Here is a 22,501-nt window from a genome sequence, read left to right on the forward strand (position 1 = left end):
ACCATTCTTTTCTTGGGGTTGCACTACTGTCTAATGAGTGCATAATGAGGGCAGTATTGCTAATGCCCATACAATGCAACTGCATCAACTAGAACTTTGCTTTACCTTGGTACAATTTTTGGAAAAATGAAAAACCTCTTTTCCATGAAATTGAAAAAAAATGTTTTTGAAAAGGAAAAAAAAAAAAGAAATACCTGAGGCTGGGTAATTTATAAAGAAAGGAGGTTTAATTGGCTCACAGTTCTGCAGGCTATACATGAAGCATGGCACTGGTAGCTGCTTTGCTTCTGGTGAAGCTTTGGGCTGCTTACAATCATGGTGGATGGTGAAGCAGGAGCAGGCATCTCACACAGCGAGAGCAGAAGCAAGAGAGAGAGAAGGGAAAGGTGCTACACACTTTTAAACAACCAGCTCTCTTGAGAACTCACTTACTACAAAAGAGATGGTGCTAAGTCATTCCTGAGAGATCTGCCCCTGTGATCCAGTCTTCTGTCACCAGGCCCCACCTCCATCCAATACTGGGGATTACAATTCAACATAAGATTAGATGGGGACAACGTTCAGACTATATTATACCACTACATGTTCTAGCGTAAATACATATTTTACTAATGTTAAATCAAATGTATAATAGATCATTGGTTTGGACTGAGCTCTTGTACTAGGCCCAACAGACAAAACCAAACTGGAGTCAGTCATGCTGAAGTTCCACACTAACCTGCTGAAACTAAGATCTTTATCTGACCTTTCAACAAATCAGGACACAGAGATAACAGCCAAATCCCTAAACAGGTCAGTTTTCGCCAGCATGATAAGAAAGTTCCTTAAATCAACCTCCTTTGCTCAGCTCATCAGAACACTCACTCTGTTTTATAGTATGAGGCGTTGTCCGATTCTAGAATTGCAAATAAAAGACAATTAAAATTTTTTAAAGATATTTTTTAAATTCTTTGTTCTTTTTAATAGTGATAGGGTCTCACTATATTGCCCAGGCTGGCCTTGAATTCCCAAGCTCAAGCAATCCTCCCACCTCAGCCTCCCAAAGTTTTGGGATTACAGGCATGAGCCACAGCACCTGACCTCAATTAAGATCTTTTTTTTTTTTTTTTGAGATGGAGTCTTGCTCTGTTGCCCAGGCTGCAGTGCAATGGTGCGATTTTGGCCTACTGCAACCTCCGCCTCCTAGGTTCAAGCAATTCTCTTGCCTCAGCCTCCTGAGTAGCTGGGATTACAGGCACGTGCCACCATTCCCAGCTAATTTTTGTATTTTTAGTAGAGAAGGGGTTTCAGCATGTTGGCCAGGCTGGTCTCGAACTCCCGACCTCAGGTGATCCACCTACCTTGGCCTCCCAAAGTGCTGGAATTACAGGCGTGAGCCACAGCGCCCGGCCCCACATAAGATCTTTAAACTAAATTTGTTGTGATTTTGTCTTTTGACACTAAACATGATACCCAGTCTAGAAGTCATAAAGAAAAATGGCAACAGATTGACTGCATACAATTTTAAAACTTTTGTCTGGCAAAAGAAAACATGAAGATAAAAAAATATCACACAGGCTGGGAAAACGTATTTAGAACATATATAACAGAAAAGATTTATATTAAGCACTCCTGCAAATGACTAAGACTATAACCAACAACTCAGTAGAAAAATGACCAAAGAATATAACAAAGGTGAACCAAAAAATAAGAAATACAAAAAAGCAATAAACAAATAAAATATTCAACCTCATCTTCTAAAAAAATGCAAACAAGATACCCATCAGGTTGGCAAACATTTTACATACTAATAATATTGGCAAACTCTTTTTAGAGAAATAATTGGTAATACTTACCAAAATCTAATTTTTTTTTTGAGACAGGGTCTTGGTATGTTGTGAAGCTGGTGTTGGACTCCTGGGCTCAAGCAGTCCTCCTACTTCAGCTTCCCAAGTAACTGGGATCACAGGAGCACACCACCACACCTGGCTGCAAAAGGTAAATGACTTTATCTTCCTTTCTTTCTCTTGACCCAGCAATTCCACGTTTAGGCATCTGTCCCCGACAACCCAACACACAAAATTCTTATATGTGTATAAACATATGTACAAGAGGAATTATTAAAGGAATAGGTGTACTAGTGAAAAATTGGAAATAACCTAAATGTTCATTAATAGATTAGGTAAATACATTATTGAAATTTATTCTATAGATTATTAGGGCAATTGTTTAAAAGAATAAGGTAAAGCTACATATACTGACATGTGAAGATTTCTGAGACATATTGTTAGGTTAAAAATAGCATGTCATAGGACAATATCATATTTTATCATTTAAATAAAAATACTGGGAAAAACCTCATAACTTGTTGAGAGTCATTACCTTTGATGATGGGGTAGGAGTGGGAAAAAGAGGGGTGAATAGCAACTCACTTTTCACTCCATTTACATTGGTATTACTTTGATTTTTAAAAAGTGTGTTTTCATGAATTACTGTGTAGTTTAGAAATAAAAATGCATTCCCTTTATTTCACTGTTGCATTCTTTCTCTCTTGCTCTCCTCTAATACAATTCTCAGACAGGATGTGAACAGAAAGAAAACAGTAACGTTTATTGACTTCCGTACCTCACACTTGTGTTCCAGTGTTTGGCTATTTATGATTTCCTTCCTGTGCTCTGACAGTCTCTAATTTTAGGTATGCCTTTATGGTTAGAAACAGCATTTTGTTTTGCTTGAATTTTTAAATCAACAATCTCAGGAAAGAGTTATGCTTCTGTAACACTGTTGTTTGGGGTTTTTCCCCCTCGTCTCATAAAACTAGCCCAGAATGCTTTTACTACCCCAGACAAAAATGGACCATTTAAGAATAAGTTCCTAATCTGTTGCTAAATGCTAATTATGAGAATTAGATAATAACTTGTATTCCTGAAAATAAGCATAATGGGAATGCATCTTCAGGAAGTTGATGGGAATTCTGGATCTAAAAGGTGCAGTGTGGTTATCTTAAGTTGAAAAGTGAAATTAGCAAAATGGCTAAGAAAGCCTTAACATAAAACATTAATTGGGGTTTAATGATGTAATCTTAGCAGTAGGAAAGACACATAATAACATTCTATCAAACCTTTGTTACTTTCTTGTAATTTTGTCTTAACTACAGCATCGAAGAAAGTTGTGTACAATTCATTTTATGAATCAGAACCCAATTATGTTATATTGTTTTCATTCTTTTACCCAAGAGAGATTCATAAGTTGTTTTTAATCACTTCTTTTATTTTAAACCAATAGTGTCTGCCAAATGGGTAATATTTCCCATTAAAACATTATCTTCTATAATTGGTATAATTGCTTCATAAAGAGATAAACCACAGCATAATTCCACAGTCTTTGGGTTTATAAAATCTAATTATGTTCACAACACAGTACTTTATTCTTAGTGATCTTAAAAAGAACATAAACTTGAACAAAGCCCAGACATTTATGGTAAAGTAATTGGGAGAAGCAAGTTAATTATTGTGAATAGAACTGCCTCTATTAGCAGCCTCTGAGAGAAAGCCCTTTTTGCAGTCATTAATCTGAGTATAGGAAGGTTTGGTTCTGGTCCCCTGAGCCTGCGTTGATAGCCTGTGGCTAAAGTGCAAAGTAAGGTTCAGTTCTAAAGTACAGGCTTCTCAAGGTTGGTCCAGCATCCCAGTCTCCTAAGTATAGAAGAGCACAGCTCCTAGCCTCAGCTTTTCATGTTGCTTCAGAGGCAAGTGTGGAGAAGAGAGAGGGAGAGGCAGAGGGCACAGGTATGACCTCCAAGGTCTGTTTCAACAGGAGATTTGCTTTCATCCGTTTTACATTTAAGGATTCTACAACAGATTGCTTTTTTTTTTTTTTGCGATGGAGTCTCACTCTGTTGCCTAGGCTGGAGTGCAGTGGCACAATCTTGGCTCACTGCAACCTCCACCTCCTGGGTTAGGCACCGCCATGCCCAGATAAGCTTTGTATTTTTAGTCGAGATTGGGTTGCACCATGTTGGCCAGGCTGGTCTCGAACTCCAGACCTCAAGTGATCTGCCCGCCTCAGCCTCCCAAAGTGTTGAAATTACAGGCGTGAGCCACTGTGCCTGGCCAACAGATTGCATTTGGAGAAAGAGAATCAATTGCTAAAATTTATTTTTGAAAACTTTTGCTCAATGCCATAGTCATGTGCTGTCTCTATGTCAAAGGGAGAATGACTAAATATATAAGAATTAGCCACTGAAGGGAACACACTGGAAGGCCAAACAGCAACCCACATTACCTGAGAACCACACCTTAAAAACTCATAAGCCTCTCTTCAATACTATTTATAACTAAAAAGAAATCCTAATTTTAGTCTGGGTGCAGTGGTTCATGCCTATAATTCCCAGTACTTTGAGAGGCCAAGGTGGAAGGATTGCTTGAGCCCAGGAGTTTGAGTCCAGGCCTGGGCAAAATGATGAGACTCTGTCTCTACAAAAAATTTAAAATATAGCTGGGTATGGTGATGTGCACTTGCTACTCAGGAGGCTGGGATAGGAGCATCGCTTGGGCCTGGGAGGTTGAGGCTGTGGTGAGCTGTGATTGTGCACCAGCCTGGGTGACAGAGCAAAACCCTGTTAAAAAAAAAAAAAAAAAAAGGAAAGAAATTCCAACACACACACACACACACACACACACACACACCCCTGCACACGTACCAAGCAAACATCCCTAAACTGTACTTGACTTGCACCTCCTCCTTGGTTTTTATGTAAGAAAAGGGAGGGAGAGGGAGAGAAAGATACTAGAGCAGGAGGAAATGATATTCCTTAGTCAGCATTAGTGTTGTCCAGAACTATGACACTCCATTTTGCTTCAGCATTCCTAAGTATCAACCTGCCTTTCTTTGTATTTCTCTTCCCTTCCTCCCTCTGACTGATACCTTGAGAGGCTTTTTCTCTCTTCTTCCTTCCCCTTTACCCATACCAAGAAGCAGGACATGCCCCTTTAGGAATCAGCGACTTAAAAGATTGTGAGACTCAGAGAAAGAAAGTTAATAATAGACACAAGAGCTAGATAGAAAGATGAAAAGGTATGCACTTGTCCTCAGAATCTGCAGAAAATTCTGGCTTGAGAAGGTTAAGATGGGAGGTGGGGAGTGGTCAGGGTGGAAAGTAATCAGTGACAAGTTGTACAGGAGGGAAAGAAGTAAAGACATTAGCCACTCAAGGCTTTCTCTATAGAAGGATTTGTCAGTGGCAAGCTGGCTCTTACCTGAGACTCAGATGAACATCAGTATCACTTCCTGGGAGTGGTCTTTCCTGACCACCCAGTGTAAAGTGGCCACCGATTTGCTATCCACCACGTTATCCCATTTTACCTCTCTAGACAGCACTTACTATCTGACATTTTCCTTTATTTTTTTCTGCCTCTCTCCACCCCCTACCTCTGGCCTCTTCCCCTACTAAAATGTAAGCTCCTTGCGGGCAATGACTTGTCCTAATTTACTGTCTGTCTCTTCCCCCTAGGATATAAGCCCCAAGCCTGCAGGGATTGACTGGTTTTGTTAAATCCATATCCTTCAAATGGCCTTGCACATATAACAGTAAGGGCATTCAGTAGTTCAATGAATCCTTCTTGAATACAAGAATTATAGAAAGAAACCCTTTCTCCCCCGCGAAGGTTGCATTGTGATAAAGCAGCTTGAATTTTTCCCCTGAGTTGGGACAAAGGCAGGTACATTGCTCCCATTGCAGGTATAGCCTCAATTTCTAGTCCATTGGGACCAACAAGGGCTAATGGCAAAGATAGAATCAGAAGTGTCTTCTTTGTGCTGAATAGTGATGTGGGTTAAGACACCACAGAATGAGAAAGCAGCTTCCTTCCCACTCTAGGGGGCGAAAAGGAGGCACTCGCTGCAGTGGAAACATTTGCAGAAGATCAAACAATGCTGTAATCCTTTAAGTTTGATAAAAGCTTTTTTCATGTGTGATAGATTACAATTATGGTGAAACGTACTATAAAAATATTCTTCACATGTTACCAGACGTCTTCATCAGGTTTGCAAACATCAAAGATTTATCTTAGTCTTTTGTTATTTCAATCTCAAATGCTACCTCCTTCTTGGCTACTTTATGATTCTCCTTTTGCAAAAGAATCAAGCAAAGGCACACGGCAATTTACAAGTCAAGGTATTTAAGATTAGCATTTCATTAGTGATTTAAAATATATTCCTTTCAGAATATGCAAAGTACAAAAAATATATACATATTTTAGGATAAACAGAATAGAGTTTATCTGGGGGATAACTTTTTTTTTTTTTTACACTATGTAAAAGTATCAGGGGATACTTTTTTTTACACTATGAATAGTGATACCTTTTGGAGCAAAATGGCCTTAGTAAATGATAAAAAGTAAAATAAAGAGGATTGTCAGTGCAAAAAAAAAAAAAGATAAATTTCTGATGAATTACTTACATGCTGGACATTAAGTAGTCTTGAGTGACCATATGATTTATTATCCAAATAAGGGATGCTTCTGAGAGTGAATGAGGGCAGTTATTGGTCATAATTAACAATAGGACAATGGACAGAAACCAGGGCAAACTGGGATATACAGTCAACCTCATTTCAAGGATACTTAATGACCATAAAATTGCTTTTAGATTTTTACCAAAAAAAAAAAAAAAGTAAAACAAAATAGCCTGCTCATTTGCTAAAGACATAGTAAGCAATGAGTCTTTTTAAAATTAACTGCTTGATTTTTCATAATAAAATTAAATGACTAAATATGAGTATAAATTGACAACTGTTGGAGAAAAAGAAATTCAGTGTGTAATCTACCTATTTTAATGAATGAATGAATGAATATTTATTTATTTATTTTTTAGAGATGGGGTCTTGCTCTGGCACATGATCATTGACCATAGCGCACTGCAGTGTCTAACTCTTGGGCTCAAGTGTTCCTTCCGCCTCAGCCTCCTGAGTAGCTAGGACTATAGGCATGAATTTACACGCCCTACTCTACCCTATTTTAAACTGTTCCGATCATTCAAAAAAGTTGTCCTTGCCCATAAATATTAATCACAATAGTCTGCTGGGTAACATTTCTCAGCTTAAAATATGCATTTCATTTTTAAAGATCAACCACTTTTCCATATTGACCTCATTGGTAGATAGATTTAATCTCCTACTCCAGTCCTTATGGATTGTGGCCATAAGGAACACTGCTTGGGAGGCTTCTGAGGGCACTTGTACAGCTCAGTAGAAAGGCCTGTTCTGATTGGCTGGTGATATCTGCAGGAGACATGGGATATGGGGCAATGGTAGGTTCAGCAAGTATTTGCCATCAAAACAGGTACTGAACAGATACCTGTTTTAACAATAATTTTCTAACATATATCTGGTTTGTAAACAAAAAATTACATCTTGCTGATCCTGCATCTGTTACCTCTCATAGGTTCTATTATAGTGTAAATAATATCCCAACTATGCCACAGGAAAACAAGGCCATCACTCTTGACTTAAGTGAAGACAGCAACCCATGATTCCACACATTATTGTTTCACAGCGCTGTTAGTCCCAAATCACACTAAGATCAAATCCCTAATACCTGGAGAGTAGGGGAAAAAAATAATACAGCAAACGACTAACTTCTCTTCTGTTTCTATTCTGCACTTATTTTGTCATTTGGGGCTATATTTTTATCTACTCGAGAATTTTAAGTGATAAAATGAAAATTAAACTTGCCTCTCCCTTTGCAAGCAAGTATTAGTTATTCTTTTTTTTTTTTTTTTTTTCCAGACAGAGTTTTGCTCTTGTTGCCCAGGCTGGAGTGCAGTGGCACAATCTCAGCTCAGTGCAACCTCTGCCTTCCTGGTTCAAGTGATTCTCCTGCCTCAGCCTCCCAAGTAGCTGGGATTACAAGCACCTGCCACCATGGCCGGCTAATTTTTGTAATTTTAGTAGAGACAGGGTTTCAGCATATTGGCCAGGCTGGACTCAAACTCCTGACCTCAGGTGATCCACCTACCTCAGCCTACCAAAGTGCTGGGATTACAAGCATGAGCCACCACGCCTGGCCTAATGATTCTATTTTAAAGGAAAATTTTCAGCATTTATTTTACTACCAGGTATTTTGCATTATTTACCCTTTCTGTACACAATAGAGAGCTGTTTTGCATCTTTCAATGAGGGAAAATAAAGAGGAAATAGTTGACTCTTTATAAAAAATACATGAGGCGTCCAAATAATGCTGTTTTTGTGCCTGTATGTGTGACCATGAAGCATGTTCCACCTTCGGAACCTTAATTCTCTAATTTTAAGAAATGAGGCAGAAGAATGGCTAAAATTAAAAAGGCATGGAGCTCCCGGGAATTCTTACATGGTGATGGTAGGAGCACAGAAATGTCACTACTCTGGAAACAAGATTGGTAGAACTGAAACATATGCTTATCATATGGCCCAGCAATCCCCTACCTAGGTATTTATCCAAGGGAAACGAAAACATGTGTCCATGTGAAGATTTGTATGTGAATACATTTTTTTCAAAAAGAGGCAGAATTCAATTTCTATTGCAGGGAAAACCCAAGTTCAGATTGCAAGGCAGCTTTCTCATATTGATTTTGACCACACAGCTCTACTTTTCCAAGAGTGAAATCCTATTGAAGTGGCTTTCCAAAATATTTTGTGGAAAATAAGTATTAATAGACGGCAACTCCTCATTCGCGATCCCCAAACAGGAGACAAATTCATCAGGAAGCAGGGTCTGTTCTGGAATAGTTTCACTGGATGAATCATTTTCCAAAAGCATGGTGGTTTCCTCCTCTACTGAGTTTTGTATGTCAGGAGAACTGCATTCTCCTTTATTTAATATGAGGCTTAATTCTCCAAGAAATATTGTGTTGCTTAGTGAATTCACACTTGAAACAGAAAAAGCAAAATTAGGATGCTTTTGTAACCTGGGATTATTTCCTGAGTCTAAGGAATCAACTGGTGGTTTAAGTGTTAAGGAAGTAATTTCATTATTATTGCTGAGATGGCTTCCCTCAGGCAGAAAATTTGAAATTTGGGGTTTATATCCAGTGTTGATATCAGGAATATATACAACTGTAGTATTGTCGAACAGCGAGTTTTGCAGGTAGTCTCTTGTCTCCAGGGGTCCTGTATTCTCCTTCTTGTAGTCTGTAGGCTTGTGTTCTGGGATGAAGATTTCTTTTATCTCTGTAATCATGGGATCAACATATAGGACCTGCTCACTGGAATTATTATTCATAAGTTCACTATTTTCCTAGGAAAAAAAGACATCATTTTATTTTGCAAAAGACATTTAAAAGAACCAACTGGATAACTGAATGAGGATTGGAATTTTGCTTTCTTTCAACTTTCCTTTCTCCCTCCATTTTCTCATATTGTTTATCTTCCCATATGATTTCCTCCTTTTGTTTTTTGTTATCCTGCTTGCTTCCAAATCTTTATTAAATTTGCATGAGAAGACTGAAGAAAAGGAATAGTAAAAATAATCCACTTCTTAAGCACATTTCTTGGTTTAAAAGTTTTAAAGAGAAAAGTTGAGTCTTATATATTAACTTATTACTTATTACTTAATTTTAGGGCCTTTTAAAAGTTGGTCTTCTGAGGCAAGAATATTAATATTAATATTTCTTGTTACAAGAAAATACTTTGTTGCTTAAATTAAAAAAGGTTGGGGAGAATCCTATTTTGCTCACATACTGAGAATGAGTGTGTGACAAATGCTTGATGCCGAGGTTCTAAAGGTGGATAAGGCCTGTAATCCCAGCACTTTGAGGCCAAGGCAGGCAGATCACTTGAGATCAGGAGTTCGAGACCAGCCTGGCCAACATGGTGAAACCCTGTCTCTACTAAAAATACAAAAATTAGCCAGGCATAGTAGCGCAAGCCTGTAATCCCAGCTACTCAGGAGGCTGAGACAGGAGAATTGCTTGAGCCCGGGAGGCGGAGGTTGCAGTGAGCTGAGATCATGCCACTGCACTCTAGCCTGGGTGACAGAGCAAGACTCTGTCTCAAAACAAAAAACAACAAATAAATAAATAAATAAATAAATAAATAAAGCTACTCACAATTCAGACATGTTTGTGATGATCAGGAGGGTGGGTGAAGGTTTTAGCCTGATGACTTTTCTGGGCAATAAATGGACTGGAGGCCTTCCAACAGATGGCTGGCCTTCCTGGGCAAACTGTCACCCAACACAATTACAATATTATAGCCCCCTGTTATGGACTGAACGTTTGTGTGCCCTCTCCCCAGCCCCCCTCACGTTGAAGCCAATGTGATGTTATTTGAAAGTGGAGCCTTTGGGTGGTAATTAGGTCATGAGGGTGGAGCCTTCATGAATGGGATTAGTGAAGAAGAGACAGGAAAGAGATGATCTCTCCCTCTGCCATGTGAGAAGGCAGCTGTCCACAAGAGAGCCCTCACTAGCAAGTGAATTGACTGGCTCCTTGATCATGGACTTCCCAGCCTCCAGCACTGTGACAAATAAATGTTTGTTGTTTAAGCCACCCAAGCCGACTAAGCATTCCTTAGTCTCTTGGGCAGAAAACAAAACCTTATCTGAGGGAAGCCCTAAGGTTTGCCTCTAATTCCAGGAGCCCAGAATAGGAAAGGAGTTTAGTAAAGACGGAGATCTTGAATAAACAGACACGAAGTGTCATTCCAATTTTCTTCAGCCCCAGCCTCCTTAGGGAGCTTGCCAGGTTTGGGCAAGAACAGCACATTGGGTATTGCTTCATCAAAAATCTTGACGTGAGGAGTGGCTGGAGTAAAGCTGGAATGGTGAGTGGATCAGATCACAGAAGTCTTGTGTTACAGAACTCAGACTCTATTCTGTTGACCAGTTGTTTTTGAACTTTTAAAAAGTATTTTATTTTTAGCCTAGAAACCCTTTGTTCAGATGACATGAGGTTGGGGAAAGAGTTAGCTAATAGGCTTACCAGAGCTTGAAACAGAGCCACTTCTATTTGTTTTACAAACACCTCATCTTCTTACCCAACATGCTGTTCTAACCCCCAGGGGTCCCCCTGACTTTGAATTCTCCCTGCTTCTCCTGAGCAGCTCCTCTCCTTTCAGTGTTTCCTTTCCACTCCCATCACATGTTTGGGCTCATTTCTATCATTGCACTTACATCACTGCATTGCAAGGCTTGGATGATGTGTTTGTCCCTTGGACTGGGTTTTGAGCCCCTTGACAGCCAATCCCGAGGGCCAGGGGTTATCAGGAACACACATAGCTTGTTCCTTCCCTCCTTTATAATCAGTAATGTCCCTGTACCCTCAGGGGCTTCCTGGTGTGTGGCCTTCTCTTTGCCAGAATGGAAACCTAGCCCACCCCTGTGACACTATTGTTCACAGTTCTCTCACATTGCTTTTCTCAAATTCCACTGGATTTAAAGAGTAAAATGATGCCCTTCTTGGGCTCCACCTGGCTCTCCATCTCATGTGAAACAGAAGCCCTTTGAATCTTTGAGGCTCATTTCATTGAGCTTTTCTTCCCTACTCCCTTTGTTCCTGAAGACATCTACCATTGTTTGGTCACCAGGTGACTCGTGCACAAGGCCCACAATCTTCCACTTCACTTTTCTCTTTTGAACAGGTTTGTTTCTTTATTTCTTCTCTGTTTTCTTTCCCCCAACTCTATTGTCTCATCTCTTTTAAGTATGATTTGAAACAGGTACAGTTTTGTCTTTACACATGTCTATATAATTATGTTAATATGTGTGCACATTTATTTATTTGAATGAAAATTCTATTCTAATTATTAGACTGCACTCTTGGTCTCAATTGCCACTCAGTTTTTGTTGGATGATGTTAGGTTACCTGTAGCATTTTCACAACATTGCTGTTTTTCATATTAGGAATATCTTCATAAAGCCACTTCGGTATTAACAATAAGATCCTTCTTTTAATCCTAAAAACAAAAATGACACGTTAGAAGAAGCAGGCAATCATATAGGAGATTAGGAAGTCAACTAGAATAAAATGCATATTAAAAATCAAATTTCCTAGGTCGGGCACAGTGGCTCATGCCTGTAATCCCAGCACTTTGGGAGGCTGAGGTGGGAGGATTGCTTGAGTCCAGGAGTTCGAGACCAGCCTGGGCAACATAGCAAGACCCTGTCTCTACAGAATATTAAAAAATTAGCTGGGTGTGGTGGTGCATGCCTGTGGTCCCAGCTACTTGGGAGGCTGAGGTGGACAGATCGCTTGAGCCTGGGAGGTCAAGGCTGTAGTGAGCTGTGACCATGCCACTGCACTCACTCTGGGCAAGAGAGTGAGACCCTGACTCAAAAAAAAAAATTAATTAAAGAAATCAAACTTCCTGATGCAGAAGCTAAAGTTTTCATCTCTTACTTAATGAAAATTAAGTGGGAAATTGTGTCATTATCTTTTCAGATTTTCCTCTCATCTCTATTGCTCTGCTTCTTTTCAATGAGCAGAAACATTTCAAAACACTCACACTAGATTCAAGATAAGTGGGAGAACCACCCTAGCAGTGAAACCGTACACATATTAAATAGAGCAAACTCTTATAACCAGAAGATTCCCATGTGGGAAAGTTTGAAAAACTTAAGGGATATTTTGTAGAACTTTCCAAGGTGACCGTAACTACCGAATATTTAAAAAGAGAATGTTATATAATAAAGCCCTAAAATTTAAGCTGTTCTGATTCTAGATTTTGTAATTATTTCAAATAGGGTTGTAATGATGGTGACAGCTCCAAACTTTCTTGATGCGGATGGAGAAGGAGGCTGGGGAACATGTCTTGCAGTTGTGTGGCATAGTGAGAACTGGTTTCTACCTAGACCATGTGCTTATATTAAGGATCAGTGGGGTGGGGCTTTGGAAAGAAAAGGTAGAAGTCATAAACATCCCACTTTTTCCCCCAAGCTATCTATTAGCACTGCCATTGTGTTTAAAAACACTCTCTGCATTGACAGTACAAATTGGTTTGGGCAGAAAGGTTGTACCAAGAACTTAGAAGAGACTAAACTGATCTCAGACACCTTTTTACGTATTAACAATGGATCTGTTAGCAACGGATCAGACTTATTTGTTTAAATTGGTTCTCAAAGGACCTGTACTAAATAGCAACCAAAATGGCTGAGTGAACTTTGCTAGCCCAATTTGACCTTGGACTTTAGGGTAAATATTATTTCTTTACTCATCTTTATACAATGTTTTATGATTCTGTTTTTTTTGTTGTTGTTTTGTTTACTAATTCACACTCTCTTCTGTATTTAAAATTAGACCAAATTAGCAAATTCAGGCTATTGGAGTAAAGTTTTTATACAGCACACTGATACAGTGAGAATATATATATATATGTATATATATTTACCCACTTTTGGTTTTATTATATTTAAAATGTTTTGGGCCGGGCATGTTGGCTCACACCTGTAATCCCAACACTTTGGGAGGCAAAGACAGGCAGATCACTTGAGGCCAAGAGTTCAAGAGCAGCCTGGCCAACATGGTGAAATCCCGTCTCCACCAAAAATATAAAAATTAGTTGGGCATGGTGGTGTGTGCCTGTATTCCTAGCTACTTGGGAGGCTGAGGCATGAGAATCACTTGAACCCAGGAGGTGGAGGTTGCAGTGAGCCGAGATTGCACCACTGCACTCCAGTATGGACGATAGAGCGAGACTCTGTCTCAAAAAATAATAATAAATAAATAAATAAATAAAATATTTTGCTTTCTGTTGCTCACTTCTGTTTCAGAACTAAGGCTTTCATAGATAATGAATAGTTGTATTAAATAAAAGTATCTGTTCAAATGTAAAATAAATATATTGGAATTATGTCTTGTTTTATCTTTTTAAAAAGAGTACTTATTTAAATAATTAAATGAGCAAAGAATTGCCCTAATTCCTTGTTATGAACTGAAAATTAGTTTTTAGGTTATTCTTAGTTATGAACTTAGTGTTACTTAAACTTTTACACTAGGACATGTTTAAATAATAACACAAATATTGATTTTGTTATGGGGTATTAATTTGAACATTAAAATATTTCAAGGGACTTCATAATCAAGTATATTTTAAAACAGCCTCAAATAAAATTCCATATTAGTTTGCCCTCCTCACAAGGGTATTAGGAATATGTTTATTAATGTGTAATTTAAATTTTGAAATATTAAGTTCTGAGCAAAAAACCTATGTAGATAAGAAATCATTAGTAGACTTTATAATAGCTCATTTAAAATCTTTCTACTGCACTTGATTATAAATGTAAACGAAAGAAAGATTATTTCATGAAGCAAATGATGGCAAGAAGGAGAAACTCAGTGCCAATTTGGCAAAGAACATTCAAGTCAAAATTTGTGAGCAACTGGACACACTGGGGAACTGCCACACCAAACAACTCTAATCTATCGAGCAGCTTAGAAATACTCAATGCATCAGTAAAATTTAGAAATCCAAGGGTCTTGCTTTTCTCAAAGTCTCATTTTAAATAACTAACCATAGATCTTTACTAATACCATCACAGGAGGGAAAAAACTGAAGGGGGCCAAGAGTAAGCGACTTTGGGGCTGAATGCTAAAACACTAAAACAATTGGTAAGGAATTGACAAATTTAAAAATTGTCACACTTCCCTTCACACTGATTCAAGCTGATCTGTTTGGGTGGAATTCAAGTGTTAAAGCAAACTAAATATGGCCTGAGAAGGACTTCATACCTCTATATTTGAATCCCTGTGGATGAACTGTAACCTAACTTAACAGGCAGACAAGAGCGAAAACCTGACTTAGGAGTATGTGCCTGTAACAGTAACTGAGTCTTGGCCAATCCCAGTGGACCATACTTCAACCACTCATAGACTGCTAAATGTTCAAACTGTGTTCAAATAAGACAAATGCCAACCTGTAACCAACCAGCTGTTTCTGTACATCACTGCCAATTTCTGTATGTCACTTCTCTTTTTTTTTTTTTTGTCTATAAATTTGTTCTGACCACAAGGCATCCCTAGAGTTTCTCTGAATCTGCTGTGATTCTGCTGCCAAATTCACAAATTGTTCATTGCTCAATTAAACTCCTTTAAATCGGCTGAAGTTTTTCTTTTACTAGATGGTGTCAGAAGTGGGATATGAATTAGACCTTCTAACGACCCCCAGGAGCACTGAGTGAACAAGCAAGGAACCTGTTGGACCTACTTGTGTCCTTTGATCTCTCAGAGTGGCTGGGGATCATGGCAAGTTCTCTTTTGGATTTCAGAGCTCCACGGATTTGTGTTTTGAACTCTCAAAGTTTCTTTGAGCAAATTTCTGTTCCAAACTGGATTCAGAAGTCACAACAGAAACTGGACTGGGTCCAGGATTGGATTTGATCAGTAATTAACAGGCCTGGATCCAATTAGAGGCCTCTTAGATTTGACTAGGTCAGAAAGAAACTGGCAGTAAATGGTAGTATTGCAGGGGTTGTAAAATTTGGCATTTGGAAATTCACAGGGATTTTTGGTTTTCTACATCTTTGTTTCATTTTTCTTGCACACTTAGGTAGGAAAAATCATTGGCTGAGTTCATCAAGGGAACCTGAAAGCAAAGCCAATATTTTAGGTAAAAATGAGATCCTTAATTTCTGAAAAGCAGAGTTCCTTCCAGTTTATACATTAGGCTTGGGAGGCAGCAAAGTCTTACAGAAATAGCAAAATCTTACTAAAGATAACTTACAATGGAACATTCCAAATGAACAACAACACAGTGAAGTGCATTAAAAAAAACTGGATGAGGTCTCCATCTTGTTTTACATTCTTGGGATCTTGACTTTGTAACCACGTGGTGGTACTTTTTCTTGGTCTCTGCCTTCAAGGGAACAGGAATTTTAGGGTTCATGTCACAGTTAGCTCTAAAAATTATGTTGAGTAGTTAAAAGCTTTTGCAAGGTCAAAATTAAGTACTCTAGAGCCCTTCTGGGAAGCACAATGGAGACTACCCAGTACTGTAGCTCAGTAGCTAAAGTTTTTTACTTTCACAGTGGTGGCCTGGGTTCGATTCCTGGGTTAAGGAATGAGTCCTTTCTGGTTTGATACCTGTGGGAACTTTATCATTTGCTGATTCTCTTCCCTTCCATGAATTGTCTTGAATTTTCCTTTCTCTGAGCACCTGGGAGGTAAAGTTCAAAAGCCAGAAATACTGGCCACTTGGCATGGCTAAAGTTGGGTAACAAGAGATTTAAAAGGATTTTTTAAAGAGCACTATAGTTAAGAGTCAGCTCAATTAAAAGTGGATATCCAAGCTATAGATATATTTAAAAGGCCTTTATGTCTTTTCCTTTTTTTTTTTTTTTTTTTTTTTTGAGACAGAGTCTCGCTCTGTCACCCAGGCTGGAGTGCAGTGGCATGATCTCAGCTCACTGCAAGCTCCACTTCCTGGGTTCACACCATTCTCCTGCCTCAGCCTCCCAAGTAGCTGGGACTACAGGTGCCTGCCACCACACCTGGCTAATTTGTTGTATTTTTAGTAGAGACGGGGTTTCACCGTGTTAGCCAGGATGGTCTCGATCTGCTGACCTCGTGATCTGCCTAGCTCGCCCTCCCAAAGTGCTGGAATCACAGGCATGAGCCACTGCGCCTGGCCACCTTTATGTCTTTCCTTTTTGTGGATCTTGTTTTGCTGAAAAAGGTTTTTTCTTCTCAGTCGACTGAATTATTTTTCTCCATTTTGTCTTGCCACTCTTAAGGCACACATGAGAGGCCCTAAGATAACTTCTGATAGCCTAGGACTCCTTGGGAAAAATAAAGAAGGTGCCACTGATCCTGTTTTGGAAAAAGCCCTCTGTTTTCCTCATGGAACCTCAAGAATTAAAAGCAAATAGATCTCTCTCGAAATCCATTTTGCCTTCCAGCTGTGCCTGCTTATTAGACCCCAGAAACTGCATGTTTTCCTAGCCATTTCTTGATGGGCTCCACCCCAAGGTCAGTAATCCAATGAAGAAACTGGCAAATGAAAAATCCTACAACTACTGGATCTTGTTCTCTGTGTAGTTATACATGTGTTGTGGGTGTGATGTTCATATAAAAGAACTCTAAGTAATTGGCTTAAAGAAAAATAAGTGCTTAGATAAAACACTTTTGGAAGAAAAAATAAAAACTGTAATGTCTTAGTTCAAGTAACTTTAGTAATCTTTGGGAAATAAAAATGGCTTTAATGATTATTGGTAAAATAAAGACATTTTGTCTAAATTAGACAGGTCAGATATTAGGTTTACTAATGCTTTCAGGTCATAAACTGCTTTGACTTTTGAAAATTGTTCAATTTACCTATCTTGGAGGCATTAGATTCTCAATAAGGCCTGGGGACATGTGGAATTAGCCATGCTCCCCTAGCTATGCAAAAAAGGTTATAAAGAAAATAGATTTTATATAAGAAAGAAAGTTGTATGGTAAATTCTTGTCCTAAAGTAAAATAACTGGTTGCTTAAAAAGAGGGATGATTAGGACAAGTCAGAAAGTCTAAGCATGTCATAGATGGTCTGCATAAGTCATGAAAGGATACATGAAAGGAAATTTAGGCACCAAAATTAAAAGTTGCTAACAGTTACCATTACAACATGTAATCGAGACTACTGAAAATAGATTTACATGCAAGGTGTGTAAGGAAACTAAAATGCGTTTTTACTAAAAGGTTATAAGAAGGCACAGGAATGTAAATTTTTGTCTAGGTTAGAGGGTTAAAAGATTGTTTTAAATTAGACTAAAATAAAGCCAAAGGCTTGAATACACTGTGGAAGGTTTATGAAAAGTTAATCTTATGAAAAGAAATTCTGTGTGGACATTGGCTAAAGATAAAGGGGTATTGCTAAGTTTTTCTGTAAATTAAAATTGAAATAAAAGCACAACATGTTTTTCTTAGAGCACTGATCTGCTTTTTAACAAAAATTTGTAAAGGGTTACAAAATGTTTACAAGAATTTCACCTCATGGTCAAACTGGTTAAGCATTATATCAAGTATTTTAAACCTTTAACATATTTTATAGGCTTCCCAAAATGAAATTTCAGCTTCAAAATTGTCTTTCTAACCCCCAAATTTTGGATGCTACAGAGGGCCCTTGGAGCATCCAAAGGAGAGGTAAACAGGATTATCTGACATGTTTAGTTACATGGGATTGTCAAAATAAAAACAATGTTTAATCTTCTTCAGGTTAAATTTTAATGAATAATATTAATATATGTTCCAAAATTGTATAGGATTTCTAAAATTCTAATGTCTGAGTATATCCTTTCAATCATAATTAAGGTTATTATGTTAATTTATCACAGACCACAGAGATAACCACATTTCCTTGTGAATTGTGTTTTTAAATATCACTGTTTAAAGTCATTACATTAAGTTAATTACTTAATGCTAATGCAATTTCTGAAAACTTCACAAACACGGAAAATCCTAGAATATGGTATCTTTTAGAAAGTTCATGAAAGGATAAAAAGGATGCTAAAAAGTACTCTTGAATACAGGTTTCTAATAACTTTAAATTCGTATCATTTAGACTCGGTAAGAATCCCTAAAACTTTAATAAAAAGACTAACTGGTTTATAAGACTGCTAACCGAAGTAGAACAAAAATTAATTAAATACCAAGAAAATACTCTGCCAGATTTTCATGCTAAATCAGCATGAAAAATCAGCATGATAGAGAGCTGGCAAGGTGGCTGAATAGGAAAAGGTCTGGTCTGCAGCTCCCAGAGAGATCAATGCAGAAGGCGGGTTATTTCTGCATTTCCATCTGAGGTACCAAGTTCATCTCATTGGGACTGGTTGGATAGTGGGTACAGCTCATGGAGGGCGGGCTGAAGCAGGGTGGGGCATCGTCTCACCCAGGAAGCACAAGGGGCTGGGGGATTTCCCTTTCCTAGTCAAAAGAAGCCATGACAGACTGTACAGGGAGGAACAGTATACTCTGGCCCAGATACTGTGCTTTCCCCCATGGTCTTCACAACCAGCAGATCAGGAGATTCCTTCCGGTGCCTGGCTCAGTGGGTCCCACCCCCACAGAGCCCAGCAAGCTAAGATCCACTGGCTTGATTGGGAGAAACCAGCACAAAAAAGCTGAAATTTCCAAAAACCAGAATGCCTCTTCCCCTCCAAAGGATCACAACTCCTCGCCAGCAAGGGAACAAAACTGGATGGAGAATGAGTTTGATGAACTGACAGAAGTAGGCTTTAGAAGGTGGGTAATAACAAACTCCTCTGAGCTAAAGCAGCATGTTCTAACCCAATGCAAGGAAGCTAAGAACCTTGAAAAAAAGACGAATTGCTAACTAGAATAACCAGTGTAGAGAAGAACATAAATGACCTGATGGTGCTGAAAAACACAGCACAAGAACTTCGTGAAGCATACACAAGTATCGATAGCCAAGTCAATCAAGTGGAAGAAAGAATACCAGAGATTGAAGATTAACTCAATGAAATAAAGCAAGAAGACAAGATCAGAGAAAAAAGAATAAAAAGAATCAAACAAAGCCTCCAAGAAATATGGGAATATGTGAAAAGACCAAATCTATGTTTGAACAGTGTACCTAAAAGTGACAAGGAGAATGGAACCAAGTTGTAAAACACATTTCAGGATATTATCCAGGAGAACTTCCCCAACCTAGCAAAACAGGCCAAACTTTAAATTCAGGAAATATAGAGAACACCACAAAGATATTCCTGGAGAACAGGACCCTAAGACACAACTCATCAGATACACTGAGGTTGAAATGAAGGAAAAAATGTTAAGGGCAGCCAGAGAAAAAGGTCTGGTTACCTACAAAGGGAAGCCCATCAGACTAAAAGTGGATGTCTCAGCAGAAACCCCACAAGCCAGAAGAGAGTGGGGGTCAATGTTCAGCATTATTAAAGGAAAGAATTTTCAACCTAGAATTTCATATCCAGCCAAACTAAGCTTCATAAGCGAAGGAGAAATAAAATCCTTTCCGGACAAGCAAATGCTGAGAGATTCTGTCACCACCAGGCCTGCCTTACAAGAGCTCCTGAAGGAAGCACTAAACATGGAAAGGAACAACCAGTACCAGCCACTGCAAAAACATACCAAATTGTAAAGACCATTGACACTATGAAGAAACCGCATCAACTAATGGGCAAAATAACCAGCTAACATCATAATGACAAGATCAAACTCACAGATAACAATATTAACCTTAAATGTAAATGGACTAGGCTGGGCACGGTGGCTCATGCCTGTAATCCCAGCACTTTGGGAGGCCAAGGTGGGCGGATCACCTGAGGTCAGGAGTTTGAGACCTACCTGACCAACATGGAGAAACTCCATCTCTACTAAAAATACAAAATTAGCCAGGCATGGTGGCACATGCCTGTAATCCCAGCTACTAGGGAGGCTGAGGCAGGAGAATCCCTTGCACCTGGGAGGCAGAGGTTGCAGGGAGCCAAGATCGTGCCATTGCACTCCAGTCTGGGCAACAAAAGTGAAACTCCATCTCAAAAAAAAAAAAAAAAGTAAATGGGCTAAATGCCCCAATTAAAAGACACAGACTGGCAAATTGGATAAAGAATAAGACCCATCAGTAGTGCTGTATTCAGGAGACCCATCTCATGTGCAAAAACACACACAAAATAAAGGGATGAAGGAAGATTTACCAAGAAAATGGAAAGAAAAAAAAAGCAGGGGTTGCAATCCTAGTCTCTCATAAAACAGACTTTAAACCAACAAAGATCAAAAGAGACAAAGAAGGGCATTACATAATGATAAAAGGATAAATGCAACAAGAAGAGCTAACTATCCTAAATATATATGCACCCAATACAGAAGCATCCAGATTTATAAAGTCAGTTCTTAGAGACCTACAAAGAGACTTAGACTCCCACACAATAATAGTGGGAGACTTTAACACCCCACTGTCAGTATTAGACAGATCAGCGAGACAGAAAATTAACAAGGATATCCAGGACTTGAACTCAGCTCTGGACCAAGTGGGACCTATAGACATCTACAGAACTGTCCACCCCAAATCAACAGAATATACATTCTTCTCAGGACTACATCACACATATTCTAAAATTGATCACATAATTGTAAGTAAAACACTCCTCAGCAAATGCAAAAGAATGGAAATCATAACAAACTGTCTCTCAGACCACAGTGAAATCAAATTAGAACTCAGGATTAAGAAACTCACTCAAAACTGCACAACTACATGGAAACTGAACAATCTGCTCCTGAGTGACTACTGGGTAAATAACAAAATGAAGCCAGAAATAAAGATGTTTGAAACCAATGAGAAAAAACACACAATGTACCAGAATCTCTGGGACACATTTATAGCAGTGTGTAGAAGGAAATTTATAGCACTAAATGCCCACAACACAAAGCTGGAAAGATCTAAAATTGACACCCTAACATCAGAATTAAAAGAATTAGAGAAGCAAGAGCAAACAAATTCAAAAGCTAGCAGAAGACAAGAAGTAACTAAGATCAGAGAAGCACTGAAGGAGACAGAGACATGAAAAACTCTTCAAAAAAATCAATGAATCCAGGAGCTGGTTTTTTGAAAAGATCAACAAAACAGATAGACTGCTAGCCAGACTAATAAAGAAGAAAAGAGAGAAGAATCAAATAGATGCAATAAAAAATGATAAAGGAGCTATCACCACCAATCCCACAGAAATATAAACTATCATCAGAGAATACTATAAACACCTCTAGGCAAATAAACTAGAAAATCTAGAAGAAATGGATAAATTCCTGGACACATACACCTTCCCAAGACTAAACCAGGAAGAAGTGAAATCCCTGAATAGACCAAAAACCAGTTCTGAAATTGAGGCAGTAATTAATAGCCTACCAATCAAAAAAAGTCCAGGACCAGACGGATTCACAGCCACATTCTACCAGAGGTACAAAGAGGAGCTGGTACCATTCCTTCTGAAACTGTTTCAAACAGTAGAAAAAGAGGGAATACTCCCTAACTCATTTTATGAGGCCAGCATCATTCTGATACCAAAACCTGGCAGAGACACAACAAAAAAAAGAAAATTTTAGGCCAATATCCCTGATAAACATCGATGTGAAAATCCTCAATAAAATACTGGCAAACGGAATCCAGCAGCACATCAAAAAGCTTATCCACCACAATCAAGCTGGCTTTATTCCTGGGATGCAAGGCTGGTTCAACATAGGCAAATGAATAAACGTAATCCATCACATAAGCAGAACTAATGATGAAAACCACATGATAACCTGAATAGATGCAGAAAAGGCCTTTGACAAAATTCAACAGCCCTTCATGCTAAAAACTCTCAATGAACTAGGTATTGATGGAATGTATCTCAAAATAATAAGAACTATTTATGACAAACCCACAGCCAATATCATACTGAATGGACAAAAACTGGAAGCATTCCCTTTGAAAACCAGCACAAGACAAGGATGCCGTCTCTCCGCACTCCTATTCAACATAGTATTGGAAGTTCTGGCCAGGGCAATCAGGCAAGAGAAAGAAATAAAGGGTATTCAATTAGGAAAAGAGGATGTCAAATTGTCTCT

At 38.6% G+C, this 22,501-nt stretch overlaps 1 protein-coding gene and 1 non-coding gene across 2 annotated transcripts in view; one reads left to right on the forward strand and one right to left on the reverse strand.

The window, feature by feature from the left end:
* On the forward strand, window positions 1-126 carry LOC115932394 (U4atac minor spliceosomal RNA). The gene has a single exon (XR_004068681.1). It is a non-coding gene; the product is annotated as a U4atac minor spliceosomal RNA (small nuclear RNA).
* Window positions 127-6,305: 6,179 nt separating this feature from the next.
* Window positions 6,306-22,501, reverse strand: part of IL23R (interleukin 23 receptor) — a 122,676-nt gene continuing 106,480 nt past the window's right edge. Inside the window, exons 10-11 of the mRNA XM_055350436.2 lie at window positions 11,818-11,908; window positions 6,306-9,251 (exon numbers count right to left, since the gene is read on the reverse strand). Coding sequence (XP_055206411.1) covers window positions 8,601-9,251; window positions 11,818-11,908 — 742 coding nt within the window. The 3' untranslated portion in view covers window positions 6,306-8,600. The remainder of the gene's footprint in view (window positions 9,252-11,817; window positions 11,909-22,501) is intronic.

Source organism: Gorilla gorilla, chromosome 1 (genome assembly GCF_029281585.2).
Source record: "Gorilla gorilla gorilla isolate KB3781 chromosome 1, NHGRI_mGorGor1-v2.1_pri, whole genome shotgun sequence".
Taxonomy (NCBI): Eukaryota; Metazoa; Chordata; class Mammalia; order Primates; family Hominidae; genus Gorilla; species Gorilla gorilla.